At 37.0% G+C, this 15811-nt stretch overlaps 1 protein-coding gene across 1 annotated transcript in view; it reads left to right on the top strand.

Annotated features, from left to right (window-relative positions):
* Positions 1–15811, top strand: part of LOC120757649 (transcription initiation factor TFIID subunit 4-like) — a 150061-nt gene that overhangs the window by 66560 nt on the left and 67690 nt on the right. The window contains exons 12-13 of the mRNA XM_040075154.1: positions 986–1111; positions 10953–11009. Of these exons, the coding sequence (XP_039931088.1) occupies positions 986–1111; positions 10953–11009 (183 nt within the window). The remainder of the gene's footprint in view (positions 1–985; positions 1112–10952; positions 11010–15811) is intronic.

Below are 15811 nucleotides of genomic sequence, written 5' to 3'. Positions count from 1 at the left end.
TAAGAAATAAAGGCCACTCTTCTGGGTTATTACCTACACTTAGATCTTTCATTGCAATCAATGGCTATGTTCTACTATATTTGATTAAAAGTAAAATATCCTTGTTTCTTTTCAGTATTCTTTACCATCTTCAGAAGTGTTAAATCCCTGCTTCCTTCTCTCTGGGATGGTGTCTGAGAAGAAAACAGTTTGCTTAGTCCAAGTTAAGCCAAAGAAGCATTTAAAACAATATCTTAAAAGATCCTTAGGAAAAAAAATATAATAGTGTTGTCTCTGAAATGTAGCACTGTCATTGTATTCTGTATTTTTCCTGGTTAATGTTCTTTGATTTCATAGCATGGTAGTCAGAAAGGAGAACATTCAGTAGGTAAATGGGTTGAAAGCAATGTGGATAACATCTTTTTCTGACTGACATCCTGAGTGCTCTCCATGTGGCTCATGCCATAAACTCTCCTGGTTGCTGTGTGCTAGGAAAATTTGCATGCTCTTAGGTGGCATAAGCGTCTGCTTTAATTGGAGTGAGAGGATTATTTTCAACTGAGTTTTTAGATTTAATGCTTTTATAATACTGTGTCTTGAGAAAGTCTGTTACTAGTTCAAGATTAGTACAAATGCAGGAATTATGGATTATGAGCCTGGTTATAAAGTATAGCTAGGATTATTCAGTAATAAAGTTAAGCATTTTAGATGCTTTCCATTGTTTCCATCCAGTTGGTTTTACTTTTTTTAACACTTTCAAGTATCTGGTGCTGGTAAATCAATCCTTTTTAAAAACTTGCTTAGAGATTAATTAAATTATCAGATTCTCTCTGCTTTATCAACCATAGGCCAGCTTCATTCCCCTGAGCCTAAAAAAGAATAATTTTCTTTTTATTATTAGTAGAATGGAAAGATTTTGGTGTGTAACACCTACAGTCTCTAAATGCATGGTCTCAATCAAATGCCTGTTTTTCTGAAGCCTGTCCCTGTTGTCCCTGTTTTACAGGACGATGAATGGTACGAACAAGCCACCGATGTCCGATCACAGCTGAAGTTCTTCGAACAGCTGGAGCGTTTAGAAAAGCAAAGGAAAGATGAACAAGAGCGGGAAATTTTGCTGAAGGCTGCCAAGGTACCACTTCTACTGTTTTTAAAACTACTTAACGATCCACAGACTTCAGACAGTTATTTAATTTTGTGTGTTTCATAGGCACATTTTGGTTCTTAGAGTAAGAAGGGTGCTGTTGGTGTGATGTCACACCTTGAGCTCCAGACCCACCCAGGTGCCTCTGTCTTTTCAGCATACAGCTCCAAATTTCACATCTTGGGAATACAGGAGACAAATTTAACAGATGCCAAGGGTTTCTGTGCCACTGGACAATCACAGCCTACACTTCTGGTCTTTAAACAAATTCAGTAAATTCTGATGAATTTTTTTTTAGAGGCTTTTTACTGCTTAGGTTTTTAGACTTTGTTTTTAAACAGTTTTGTTCATTTGTTCATCTTCATTTACATGAGTTCCAGTTGCTTCTCTATAACTGCGGTATTTGATTGATTCCTGCATGTCTCCAGCTGTCAGGTCTCAGGACTTGTTCCTTTGTAACTTTAATTCCAGAGACTGAGTGTTCATAGGTGCAATAAAACAAGCTCAAATAATATTGTTTCAAGAGCGCATAGGGATAGATAAATCTCCTGCTTATAACTCGAAATTTAGTCATATATATCATATCTAATTACAAAGGAGTTTATCCCTTAGTTATCCCATTTTTAATTGCATTTGAATCTTCATTGAGTTATTGATTGTATATTCTGAAGAAATTATACAGAACAACTCAATTGTAATGCCGCCTCCTGATTTTATGCTATTAATGTTCACAAATTGAGAGTTTTTTTAAAAAAAACCCAAACCCAAACCCAAGCCTTGCTTATTTAGAAATCTATTTCTCAATTAGGCTACTTGTATCTGATTGTAATTTTAATTTTTAATTGTTCACATTATTAAATATTCCACAAATTTTTAAACAACATAGCTACTCTTTAAATGTTTGGATGAAAACACTTGCTATTTTTAATCTTAATTCTTACTTATTAAAAATAAAGAAATGGGATTTTTTGGTTGTTTTCTCCATTCAGTGACTACATCTTGGTAAATCATTTTCTGTGTATCCTGCTGCTTGTTTGTTATGTTGGTCATTTTTCTAATGGACATTGAGAAAAATGCAGTAGCTTATAGTGCTTAGTTCAGAAATGTTTCTCTGACTGCACAAAGCCTTATGCAGGCTGGTCTGAGATTGGCTCAGAGGAGCTCCTCGTGTTCCTTCCAAACTGAATTCCTTCATGAATTGATATTCTGTGTTTTGGCCAGGCTTCTTTTGGTTGTTGTTTTAGTCGTGGATAATATGACGTCCTGTGAAGTCTAAATTTAGGAAATGAATACACGATCATAAAGTTTGATTCCTATAAAATACAGGAAGAGCAAATTAAAGAATTCTGCAACAACAACAAAAAGAATGCCCTAATTTATTTGAAAGAAATTACCGTAATGAAATTATTGAATTCATACTTCATAACCAGGACACAGCTTGGAAGAAATGCATGGTATACTATAAAAATATATGAAGGCAAAAAATAAATGAAGGTGTTAAAAATCCAAACCCAAAGCACAGAGTAGCCATCAGCAGTGCTGATTTATCAGTGTTAATGCTTAGAGAGAGAAGTAGAAGACACTGTGGGCCCCTTGGAAGGTGCTTGTGCAATGTTGCGATTGAGTGTAAATGCCAATTTGGAACTGAGCTTGCTTTGTTTAGCTGGTGCTCCCCAGGCTGTTGTGATGGATGGGTGACCTATTGCAAGGCTTATGTAGGACATGGTTTGGCAAAAAATATGGTCAGATCACAATTTTTTATTCTAAATATTACATTTTACATTATTTCCTTAGATTATCTGGTGCTGCTCAAATGCAAAAGCACCTGTACGTGAACAGTGATGCTTGTTGAGGTCTTTATTCTGAATTCCTGTGTGCTAGTTCCTCACCCAGGATTTTGGATTTTCTGGTTTTTACCATCTTGCCTTGTTGTCGGAGGAGCTCTCAGCACTCGTGGGAAGGATGCAGTCGTTGTAGTGACACAGTTCAAATCTGCCCCAGCTGCCTGGTGAAGCGATACCCACCGGTACCCACTTCTCTCTGTCTGTGGTTCTGGTGATATTTGTGTCTGCAGAGCGGGAGATGCTTAAACTGGCTCTGGAGACTCAAACATCCACCATACAAAGCCCTTGTTCCCCCAGTTGTGGCGCCTCAGGCACCTCAACGGTTTGTCTTTAAAATATAAAAAACCTCAGGGTTTCAAGTGAAATTTCTGCTTCTGTTTTCCTTGCTACAGATGCTTAAATCTAAAAACCATATTTATTTATAACTGCAGCTTCTTGATGTGCCTTTTAGAGAAACAACGTGATCTTTTATCTTGGAAGTGTTTTGACAGGTTATTGTGCAACATGTTTTTAAGGTTACTCAGCAGAACCATTTTAGTGAAAGTTTCAAAGCTTCCTGCGGGTGGTGTCTCATCTACTGTCTCGTGTGGAAGTGCATAAAAAGGTTGAACTTGCACAGTGAAAATTATTTTTAAATTATTTACCCTTTGGAGCCTTGTTAACAGCCAAAATCCAGGGTTTGATGAAGAATAAGATAGTGAAAGTAATGTTTTGGGCATTGAAGTAGATGATGTTAAATAATCTACTTAGTAACAGGATAATCAATGGAGAAGATAATGAAAAATGAAGGAATAGGTTGAAATTAAGGGGGAGGCAAGCATGAGTCTTTGGGAAGCCTCGAGACTGATCTGGTAATTTAGCATTACAGTTCAGTAAGGAGTAAAAAAAAAAAAAAAAAAAAAAAAGTAAATGATGGCCAGAGAAAGTGTCAGGTTTGCAGGTTTTTGCTGGTTTGGGTGGTGGTAAATATTTGACACAAGTGTTCTGCTTGATCTGCAACCGTAATTTCAGTTGTTACAGTAGGAAATGATTGCAAAATTTGTAAACACTCAGATGGGCTTGGTTTTGCTTCAGGAAATTTTTTGGGAGAGGGAGAGATCAAATCAGATGAGAAGGTAGAAGGAAAAACAAAGTTAGGTTTCAAAAAAATACGATATTTGACACTCTGAGGGTAGTAACTAAAGTTAAAATTAGCTGTGGTGCTACAGGGGTGTCTTTGAGACAAAATAGCAATGTTATTTGAATGAGAGAATTTTACCAAATCTCTGTCTCATGCCTGGGAAATACTTGAGAAATAGAAACTTTTATCATAAGCTGAGAAGCATTGTGAGTGATGTTCTCATCCCAGTGAGATACTTTGTGAGAAGACAAACTTGACAGGAAAGGAAAAATCATGATTTGCTGCAGTAGCAGTGCAACGTACAATTTCTTTCACGTTAAAAATCTAGAAACTGAAACTACTACTTCGCTGTTTGAGGAGCTGGAATGACCTCAAGGATCCTGCATAGTATTCCACAACCCTCCATAACCTTCCATAACGTTTCAGAGTGTTCCACAACATGCCCAAATGCTCCACAACGTTCCCATGCCAGCCCTGGAGGGGTGGCCCAAAGCTCTTCTCTAATTTACTTTCGAGTAACTACTTTTATCACAGAAGGGTTTAAAGGCATCTTGGTCCCCAAATTGTGACATCCAGTCACCTCCTGCTGCTGGAAGAGCTCCTGTCTCAAGCCCCCAGAAAATGTGATGTGTCAAGAGGAGAAGCTGTGCAGGGAAGCACTGAGCTGCCTTGCTCGTCACTGATGTTGGGTTTTGTTCCTGATGTCAGCATCACAGGTGGAAAAAAAAATGGCACGAGGAGGGAGCATCTTGTGTGTAAACACACGTGTCGAGCAGAGTCTCTTTAAAGGAAATATTTGGGAGCGTTAACTCTTAGCCCAGGTTTGTTTTGCCAGTAAGAGCCGCTGGCAGTTGTTGCCAGGCGTGTGCAGGACCAGACATCCTCTCCCAGCCTTTGGGGATGGTGCAGGCAGCACCGAGAATCTTAAGGCTGCAGAAAGGTCAAAAGCCAAACTAAAATCACTCGAGGAATTTACCTTTACATTTGACATGGAGCGTCTCCTGCGGATTTTCTAAAAAAAAAACCAAAACAAAAGCAAACCAACAAAAAAACAAACCCGAACCAAACCCAACAAAGCACTAGTCTTATTATAGTAAATCCATGTTCTTGCTGCTTTCATAGTTGTTTGCAAAACCTGGAAAATGTAGGTGGTGTCTGTCAGGCTGAATGAAGTTCTGGTTCTGGGCTAATAATGGAAATATTTCTGGCAGCAGAAGGAGTAGGATGTTGTAGCTGATTTGTTGTTTTCATTTCTGAATTGTTTTTTGGAGAGAGTGATGACAGTAAAGAGTTACAGCTTGGCTCTCAGAAAATGAATGAATGGTACTTCTGTGTTATTATCTATGATAAAGTGGATCACATTAAAATTAGTGTGTTAATGGTTTTGCTCAAACCGGCTGATTTCATGTGTATCTTATAATAAAATTAATGTTGAAATTTAGTTTCCAATATATGCATTCACTTAGTCTATGATTTTGAGTGTTATGTATTAGTAGCACAAGTCTGTCAAGTTCTATGGTCTTCAATACAACTATCACAAGAGTAAGATGTGTTCTGTAAAAAGAAAATTTCCATAAGTAAATGGAAAATTATATTTAGAGTTGTTTGTAAAGTTAATTAGCATTTATGGATGATTGGGTAGTACTGTAGGCTGAAGGGCTTTTTTATGGAGAGATTACTGAAATTTGGTGCTGCAGATTTCCTTCCAACACGTGTGCTGTGATGATTTGGAGGGGCTGTTCCCTGAGTCTGAGAACGGTTCAGCTGTCACTCCATTTAATCCTTGCCCTCTCTTCTGAGAGCAGTGGATTCAATGCAGCCTCCTGTCTGCATGAGCACTTGGAACTCACTTCTGATGAGAGCAGAGCAAAATGGCAATTATTATGTTGAGATAATTTTCTGAATTTTTAGGAATTTGTTACTGCGGTTGTAATGATTTCAATATAAATCATTTTTCAGACCTGTGCTTTTGCATTCCACCTCACCATGGTCGTAACCCTGAGCAGCATTTTACCCTCAGCTATGATGCTTTTAACTTTCACTTTTTATTAACAAAGCTAATGTGAAAGCAAAGTGTTTCATGTTGCCAATTTAATTTCTTTAATTAAAAGTGAAAGTTATAAGCTGGTACAGCCGTGGGTGAAGTTCTAATGTCATCAATGGGGAAAAATAGGTTTAAAATTGAAACTGTTGGTACAGCCATGGCTCTCGATAATACAGCACCTGCAGTTGTGACTCTTAACTTTATTTAATGAAAAAAAGATGAATTTGAGGCATTAAAGACCCCCAGTGTATGTATTGGGAAGGGGCAGTAGAGCTGTGAGTGCCTTAGCTGGGATCAGATGTAGCTAAATGCAGAAGAGACCCTGTGAGACATTTCCCAATGCAGGTGTAACAAGATGAGACTTTAAAGTCTGCACAAATCTAAACAGAAAGCTTACTTTTGTTAGTGGATCAAAAATTTAGCAAAAGTGCAACTTTGACATTAATAGTCAAGCAAAATATGGAATAATTTTGATAACAAACACATCCAAAGTATTTTTAATCTGTCCATCTGCACAGATGCTCCAATTCTAAAAAAAATGGTCCATGTATTTAAGTATGCCATGGGTTATAAATACCCTTATAATCTTAAAAACACCATTGCTTTCTAATTTAAGACAATTCTATGAAATCTGAAATACCCTTAAAACTACATTGTTCCATGTCTCTTAGATGTCTCTTTTTGTGGCTCCTGCCTGAACACAAGCCAGGGAAAGAGCTGAGGTTTGGAACATTAGGGAGTTTGGTAACATGTAAATGAAGCCCCTTATTTCTGTTGTTTTGAATATACACATTTAACATATGCTGCTTTTCATACTTTGGAAGTCCAGTATTTCCATAGACCTGATGTGATCTATGCAGTTTTCAGTTTCCAGATAAAGAACTCTCTAGCACAAAGCACTTTGGCTCTTCACAATTAAAATATCAGGTTGTCTGGTCTAATAAAATAGCTGGTGTTTGGGAGAAATGCTAACAAACATGGTTTGCTGAATACATTCTCAGTAGGAGACAGCATTTAATATATTTAGAAGTATGTTATCTGCTTAGGATCAGTCCTGGGTTTCTCTAAAATTACTATGGGAAGCTTGCTTGCTTTTAAAGGTGTTTATTCATCAACAGGAAAATACAGTAGGTAAATTCAGCCTGCTTTATTTACAGATCTAGACATGATGAACAGGGAGGGGAAGGCAAAGGAATTGGGATAAAGTCCTTGATAGTATTTGATTTGGTGGGTTCTCAGGTTAATGGGTGTTTCCAAAGCTTTAGAGGAAGGAGACATTGGTGCATTAAAAGGTTTTGGAAAAGCATGTTTCACAAAACAGCTGAAGTGCTGCATATTAAGATTTGGGTGTTAGAGAGAAAAGAGAGAGGAAGAGAAAACCCAAAATATGAATTAACTGGAAGGAAAAAGTTAAGCTGCAATTTAAAAAAAGCTAGGAACAATTAATCAGTAACTTGACAAAAGGAAGTGTAAAATACTAAAAGAATTGCTTGGTGATGTTGACATGTCGACAAACGCTGCAAGAGCTGAGCAGCGGCAAAATTGTGCAAACTCTTCAGAGGAAGGGAGAGATGTTCACATGTGGAATGGAGTGTAAAGGGAATCCAGTGACATTTCTAAAGCTTATTTAGGCACCTCTCTTAAGCCTGACATTTGCATTTGCTTCTATTGGCTTTAATCTGTGTTGCATGAGCATTGGGGAAGCCTTTTATAATTTACATTAGATCATGAAGTGAAGAATTAATGAAATAGTTGATGTTTTTACTTGTCCTTTAATACATTTTAGCCTTCATGTACTAATGATTTTATTTCTGGAGCTTACTGGCATGGTAACGGGCAGGAAAGTATTTTAGTCCTACAAATCTGCTTTTAAAAAAAACTGTTAAAATTTATCTGAACACAAAAGAGTTAAATTCCTTAATTTTTTTAGTAGTAATGATCCATCGAGTGTGAAGTTGGAATTCTGCTTCCTTGAAACAAGAAGTGGCCTGGATTCTTTGGAAAAGCTCTTTGGCATGGATTCAGGCAATAACTAGAAAAATCATTGCATTATTCTAAATGTTAAAGTAGTTTTATTTTCACCTTCAATCTGAGTTAGGTATTTAACTTCATCTGGTATTTTAGATCTTCATTTTTGAAACGAGATTCCTGTATTTGATTTTGTTCAGGAGTTGAGTACCTGTTTTTACCTCTGCAATAATTATTGTATATTTACCGTGAACAAGCCGGAGGTTTACACAGAGCAGATGATTTGCTTTTGCCCGTTGGGATTATCCAGAACTCCAGATCTGCTCTTCTTTGGTCGGTTTCTGGGGAAGAAAGAAAACGCCCCAACTTTTAGATGTGTTACTTTACTTTGTAGCACTTGGCAGAGTTTTTTCCTTCACTTACGGTGCCCAGGAAATTGTAATGTTACTTTGCATCTACTGCTTTAATTTTTCTTACAATGTCCCCAAACACAAGTTACATCTGGTGTGTTTTCCAGGATTCTACCATTTCCTTGTCGAAAGTTAGTAACAATATTAGAAGTCTCAGCTGGATTCTCTCAGGACACTCTGCTTTCTCCAAAAGCTTTTAACTTGTACTTTGCATTTGGCGAATTTTCAGCTTCATCCGGCAGTGTAACAATACTTTGTGTTTCTGTACTGCTTTCACTGTGAGCCTCACAAGGCAATAGAAGTTCATTGCACATTTATAAATTTATCATCAAAACCCATGAAAGGGCTAAATATGCTTTTCTATACATCATACTGGAGAAATTGAGGCTCCAATGATTGAATTGTTATTGCAATGTGACAGCAAGGGCCTTGTTCAGCTCAGTTGGTAAATACTGACCTGAGCCCATCTCCTAGAGAAGCAGTTCACTCACTGGGGTTTTGTCAGTTCGGTTTTTAACCTAATAGGTATAAATTTAATCAAATTCTTAGTAATTGCTATGTTAGAAACCCAGCTCCCTGGCAGACCCACATATTTCTTGAAATACTTTTTTGACCTTTGAACATTAACTAGGTCACCTTATCAACGTTTTTCTTTTTGTCTGGCCACAGCAGTCAGAAGAAGCCTAAGCCTGTGTTGTGGAGTTTCTTGGTTGGTACAGCTGCAACAGGAGAGTCTGGTTTGGTCATTGCTTGCTCAGATTTCAGTTTGTCGTTCCTTTGCTGCAGACAGTCCTGTCCAGCAAGCACTTATGCCAACAGACACGAAAGCACTTGTAGATGTTGTTGGAAGGTGAAGCTGATGTGCACAGTGGAAGGGTTAAGCACATCCAAGAATCTGTTTTGTTTAATGTCACCCTGCGTTATCAGCACTGTGTTTTGTAGGTGTGCTGAAAAAAAAAAATTATTAGCTGAAAAAAAAAAAAAAAATCCCAGTTCAAAAAGAAACCAACCAAAACCACAAACTGACCAAAGTAACAGGAGAAAGGATATGGAATTCTGTGCCAAATCAAGCCAAGGTGCTCTCCAAGTGTATCAAAAACTGTACACGACCCTTTTAAGTGTAAGCCCTTGAAACCTATCTCCCTTTGGTGTTCTTAATGGATTTCTGAATTCTGACCAGAATATGGTATGAAAAATTTAAACACCAGGAAAAAAATCTGAGAATTACATAAGTTTGCAGACTAACATTCTTTCAAGTTTCAGGTTTGCCTTCAGCATAGCAATAAGCAGAGAATGATACTTAGGAGAGGGCACAGATACTCCTGTAGGAGATGTGTAAATGATATCACTTTAAATCTCAAAGAAATACTGAAGTAGAACTACTGCATCTTTCAGGTATCAGGAACAACAGTTTTCAACGGATGTCACAAGTTTTATCAGCGCTTCTTACTTTTTATGCAACATTTGATGAATGCTGACCTATCACACTTTTATAAAAGTATAATGTGTGTATTATCTGCCTCTTGAGTTTTGAATTCTGTCAGTCTGAGAGCATGCAGTGAACACAAATATAAATGAAATGGTTTTTTAACGTATGGTTATAAAATAGGCTGTATCTAAAGAAACATTACAGGTTGTTATTGCAATTAAATGATCTGCTTTTAGAACTGTTCCTGGTTTTGACGGAAAATACGAAACTTGTCATTCAGCAATATTGATCCAGTTTTAAAAATTACAACATTAATATTAGTAGTACATGAAGGGGTTTAACAGAGTGTATTTCTATGCTGTACTCAAAGCTCATATGGAATAGTAACTTCTTTATTATAGAGATTTACTTTTTTTGGGAGGGCAACTCTACAATGGTTTTCTTCATGTTCTCTACCAAGAGCTAAATACAAGCTTAGTTGAAAACAGTAGGTTTTAAAATATGTGACTCTAAGGACGTAAATTAAATAGTTTGGATAATGGAAAGGGTGTAACTTCTGCTCTTGGGTGCTTGAATTTATTTGTATTAAATAATTGAAATCTAAACCTGTATGGAAATTTCACATTGATAAAAACTTGGTTGGGTTGGGGTTTTGTTGTTGTTGTGGTTGTTGTTTTTTTTTGTGAACATTTTTGGAGAAGGTGTTTGGTTTGGGGTTTTTTTTTTGTTTTGTTTTGTTTTTTGTTTCTTTTTGGGGTGGGTTTTTTTTTGGTTTGGGTGTTGATTTTTTTTTTTTTAATTCAAATCTTGACTACATCTCATTTACAACTGAACATTTAACAGGGTGAGGCTGGTGGGTTTGGAATTGGGGTTCATTCAATATAAGTGTCCTGTGCTTGATACCTTGTATCCTGTTCCTATTTGCTATTTTTTAACTTCAACTGCAACAGATGAGGGGTTCTTAAACCATCTGTTAAAACCATCCTTTTTTCCCCATTTTTTTTAAACATGTAGAGTCGCTCAAGGCAAGAAGACCCAGAGCAAGCTAGACTGAAACAAAAAGCAAAGGAGGTAAGCAGAGCTAGAGATCATTACACTTGACATTTCAAGGCTTGAACGTATTAATTTTTTATGCCTTGCTACTTGTATATCGTTAATAAAAATCTGACTAAAAACTTTTTAGGATGTATTTGTTGCTTTCCCTTTGATCTTAATGTTTGCAAACTAATACATTAATACATGTGAAGCCTAAGGAGATTTTATAAGAGAATATTTCCATACATTACATTTTCATTTCCATTTTAGGTAGCTGTAGCTTTTGTTGGGTTGTTGATGACAGCAGCTCTAGATTTTGGTGGAAAATATATGCCTTTGTCTTTTTGTAAAATGGCACGTTCTTAGGAATTGCTGCTTAACAATTTTGTTCTGGTAACATTCTTTCAAGTAACGTAATTGCCAATCATTTTCTTTATCCTGTGATTCAGTGGACTGTTTACTCATTTGTCTAAATTACAATAATCTAAAAAATATCAAATAATTTCCCATGAAGTTGTGATGTGTTACTCTAAGAGTACCTTAATTTGCTATAAATGAGTGACTGTCCTTTGCTTAAGGCATCTCATGCCTTAGGATTGGGTTGTAACTTAAATCAATTAGAAAGATTAAAATATCCATCAGTTGAAAGCAATTTCAACAAAATTATGCCATTCTTTTTAGCCAACTTGTTTGGAGGTACACATTAGCAGGCAATAATTGTGCTCTAGAAGGTAAGATGTACAGAAAAATGCATATAGTGAGTTCATTTGTATTGACCTGTTCTTCCTGTTTCATTTTCCTCTCGGTAGTATTCCGGAGTCCCGTTAGCTACACAGATTTTATGTATATTTAAAAAATCCAGATACACGGGTGTGTTTTATTTGTCTTCATTTCATTCTGTGATTATGTAGTAATACTCGCTGAAATGAGTTCTTGCAAACATTAGACCAGGCCTTAGTGTTTCCACTAAGGATTTGTCAAGGAAGTATTGAAATGAAATACAGGAATCGAGTAATTTGGCAGGAAAAGAGGCAGGATTTTAATAGTGCTTGAGTTTTGTATGTAGTGTATGCAAAGGAAGAATCAGATTTGTGAGAGCAATTTGTGGCAGGCAGAAAGGGCTGTGGAGCTGAGAACTGAAGGTGCAGTGCTGCTGGAAGTGAGCAGAGCTGGGCTTAAATGCACTGCTGCTGCATCAGTGCTGGCTTTCCTGGGCATTCCTTCTCAGCCATTGGAAACTTGAGGAGATGCAAGTAAAAGACAGGGATGGTGACCCCTAGAGTAGTCAGAGTGGCTGACAACCACCAGCCCTGCCTGCTCTCCCAGCCTGCTCCCAAAAATGCATCATTTGCTGGCACCACGCCTCTCTCTAAAGTTGAATTTCGTTTGGCGTGTTTGAAACCATAAGAACTGCCTCTGGTTTTAGGAATCAGGGTTCTAAAGCTCTAGAGACTTTCACTTAAAATATTAAAATTTAGTTAGTAAAAACATTTTCTTTTGCAAAGGGAAGTGATGTTGTTTTAAGATTGTTCATATTTTTTTCTGCACTGGATACTGGGTATATGCTGACGTCTCAAATGATATTGGCACTGCCAAAATAAAAATAGTAACTCATTTTGTAGTATAAAAGGTTGATTAGAAAAACTGTCTTTGGCATGAATTTGTCATTTGAAATTAAAAATTTTGAATCAATGCCAACAAAAATGTAAAAAATTTCAAGACTTCACTGCCAGCTGGGCTACTCTTAAATGTGCTTATAACGCATAGCTCAAAGAGAAATTGTGTTTCTTCCAGGTTTTGTATAAGCTGATGAATAAAATACTGTCAAGTTCAATAATAGGCTGGATTGGAAGCTATGATTCCGTGAAGACCTTTGTGCACAAATTTTCTTGTGGCCTGTAGTAAAGTGGTGTTAGGTAGTGTTTTAAAAAGCACAGAGAGGACACCCAAGAAACCTGCAGCTCTTCTAGTTGTGTTACTTGTTTAATGATATGATTCTCAGATAGATTGTTTTTTTCATCCCAGCAAAACAGCTGATAATATCATTATTATGTTCTGAAAATGGATAATGGTTTGGCTGTTCATCAGTTTTTGTCAGTAGTGTCACTGTTCAAACAGTGACACTACTGACAAAAACTGACAAGTCAGAGAGAGAAAGTGAAGTACCAAAAGAAGTAATTTGAAATCTTAAAGCCTTCTAAATCTTTCCTTAAAAGGAAAAAAAACTGTTCAAAACATTGAAGGAACTCTGGAAAACACTGTCTTAGAATGCAAAGTAAAGGTAGCAATACAAGGATAACAGGATGAAGAGGAAAGAAAGAAAACTAGGAAAAGGTATGCGTTCCAAAACATTCTCCTTTATGGATATTTTGGAGTCTTCATTCTGTAACGCTCCATTTTTCTTCCTAATTTAAGAAGAAAAAGACATTAGCTTAATTTCTTTCACAGAACATCCACCAGTTGAAAGTTTCCTTGTTGCTTCTTAGTGCCATGAAGACAATGTAAGTGGAATCCTTTGAACACGTTTTAAAATTAATTTGATTAGGTGAAGATTGCTTTTTTCCCCTGTAACTCCATCTTGATCCATTTATTAGCCAGTCTTCAAACCACCCTGCATATTTTTTAAACCAAATTGGCGCAAATCCCGTTTAAACTGATGAACTGATGGGGTGACTGATTGTTACCCTGCTACCATCTACACAGGGGCTTACTGCAGAGACGAGACATAACCCAGACTAGCACTGGTTTTAAGTCAGTGTGAACCCACTCTGATTTCAGTTTGACTGGCTTATTTTGCTTTGGTCTTAACCTATTTCAGATGGACTTGAGTGAAAGCAGTAGCAAAATGTGCCCGTGGAGGATTATGTTCCTCAAAACTCTCCGTTTGCTTTCACACTTCTCAGGTGGTGCAGCCTTTTTTCAGTGGACAACATTTGATTGTTTCAGTGGTAAACCTATTTAATAAACTACTGAAAAATATTTTCCATTGAGACTATTTCAGGGAAAAAATATGCTTTTCAGCTATTGTTACACTGCTTTGTAACAAATTCTGAGATGTCCAACTTGGTACAACTGAGTGTAAGAAATACAATCATTTGTGAGCATTGTCTGTTTTGTTGGAAATTATATAACTTTCCTAATTATTTTTTCTAATTGATGGTTTTAATTCATTTTTTAATTGTTGTAATTAATAGTAAGCAGAGTATTAATCATAAGCAGTGGAATCTTTCATTTCAGCCAACACATAGTTAAGTTTTTTGCAGAGATTGCTGCTGTTAGAGAGTGATTATAAAAAGTCACTGAAACTTTAAGTTTTGCTAAACTAACCCTGATAAGTTTCAGTGAACAAAACAGGACTAAGGCTTTTTAAATCAAGTTTTAAAACATACAGTGATTTATGTAATCTGGAAGTCACAAATGTAAATTAAATAAATTATAAGTACTCTAATTTCCTTTAAAAGCTTCATGAAATAGAGCATAAAACAGGCCATATAACTGATAGCAGGAATAGATCAAAATTAGGAATATCTGAGTCAACACCTAGTAATGATAGAAATGGTTTAAAGGAGAGGCAGGGAGGGTAAGATCCTCAGTACCCTTTCTGTCAGGAGTATTCTTCATATCAGGGTCTGTTGCCTAAAAAATGTTTTAATTTAAAAGTCAAGTAGCTGAGCTTGATCCTGAAAGATAAACTTGGTTCAAATTTTTGTGTCATCACCAAGCAAGAATATGGCATAATAATGAGAAGTTAAACCAGACCCCATAAATGCCTGGGCGTGTATCCAGGCCCCAGATCAGGTTAGATAACACCCCGTGGAATCTGTTCTCAGATGTGCTCATCAGCCATGCAAGGGAAGCCTCTGACCTGTTGATGTTCATACCAGCAGCCTTTGGATCTGGGAGGACACAAGGCAGCCCTTTGTGTGCCCGGCTGCCCAAGGCTGCTGAAGGTCCTTTGTCCTGTGTTGAAGGGGCTGGGGAGTGTTCCCTGGCCAGGAGCTCTGGGAGCTCGGTTCCTGCAGGAGCACAGCAGACAGAGGCGTTTCTGTGCTCCCAGAAGGGCAGCACAGTGTGGGAACCACTGGCCTTGGTGTCCTCTGCAACAAGAGCCTTGCTGGGCTGAGATTCAGGCTCTGACCCGTATCCTTTTCTGAGGTATATGCAGTAAAATATGTGGACTCTTAGCAGACAGAGTTCTAGAAGAAGCTATAGGATCCTTCTCTTCAAAATAATGAAATATGTACATCCTATGATGTATATGGTATATGTTATGTGGTTCTAAGATTACCTTAGAGGTTTTAAATCCCCCAGAAGAACTTAACTTGTAGCAGAATTACTGAAACTCCAGCATTGTATACTTAGTGAATACAATAGGAAAACAGTTTTACACTAAATAAGTTCTTGTCACCACACTAATATTTATGTATCAACTTAGTAGGAGTGGTTTCTTTTAAAATATTTAAATGATATTTTCGTGCAGTTATCATAATTACTGAAAAGGATTTTGTTTTCTTTGGCAAGTTCATTTATTCACCTTTTCAGCAAAGCCTAAGTCCAGGAAAATTGTGCTGCTAAAGCAGTGTATCAGTGATGAGAGGTCTAAGTAAGTTTTCTATTTTATCATGCCTGACATAAAAATATTGATTCAAAAGCAACAATCTTATCTTAAATTGTTTTTTTGTAGCACAGTCCACTGAGAAGTGGGGCACTTGAACAGGAATAAATTTAAATGAAATTTCCATGTAGCTCTCTAACCCATCTGAGTGTCAGTAGGTAGAAAGAAGGAAAAGCTACGAATGTGATACCTGAAGTAATGATGAAGCAGTGTTTAGGCAACA

Source organism: Hirundo rustica, chromosome 11, assembly GCF_015227805.2.
Source record: "Hirundo rustica isolate bHirRus1 chromosome 11, bHirRus1.pri.v3, whole genome shotgun sequence".
Lineage (NCBI taxonomy): Eukaryota > Metazoa > Chordata > Aves > Passeriformes > Hirundinidae > Hirundo > Hirundo rustica.
The sequence above is the reverse complement of the archived record's forward strand: the minus strand, read 5'-3'. Positions and strand labels throughout refer to the sequence as shown.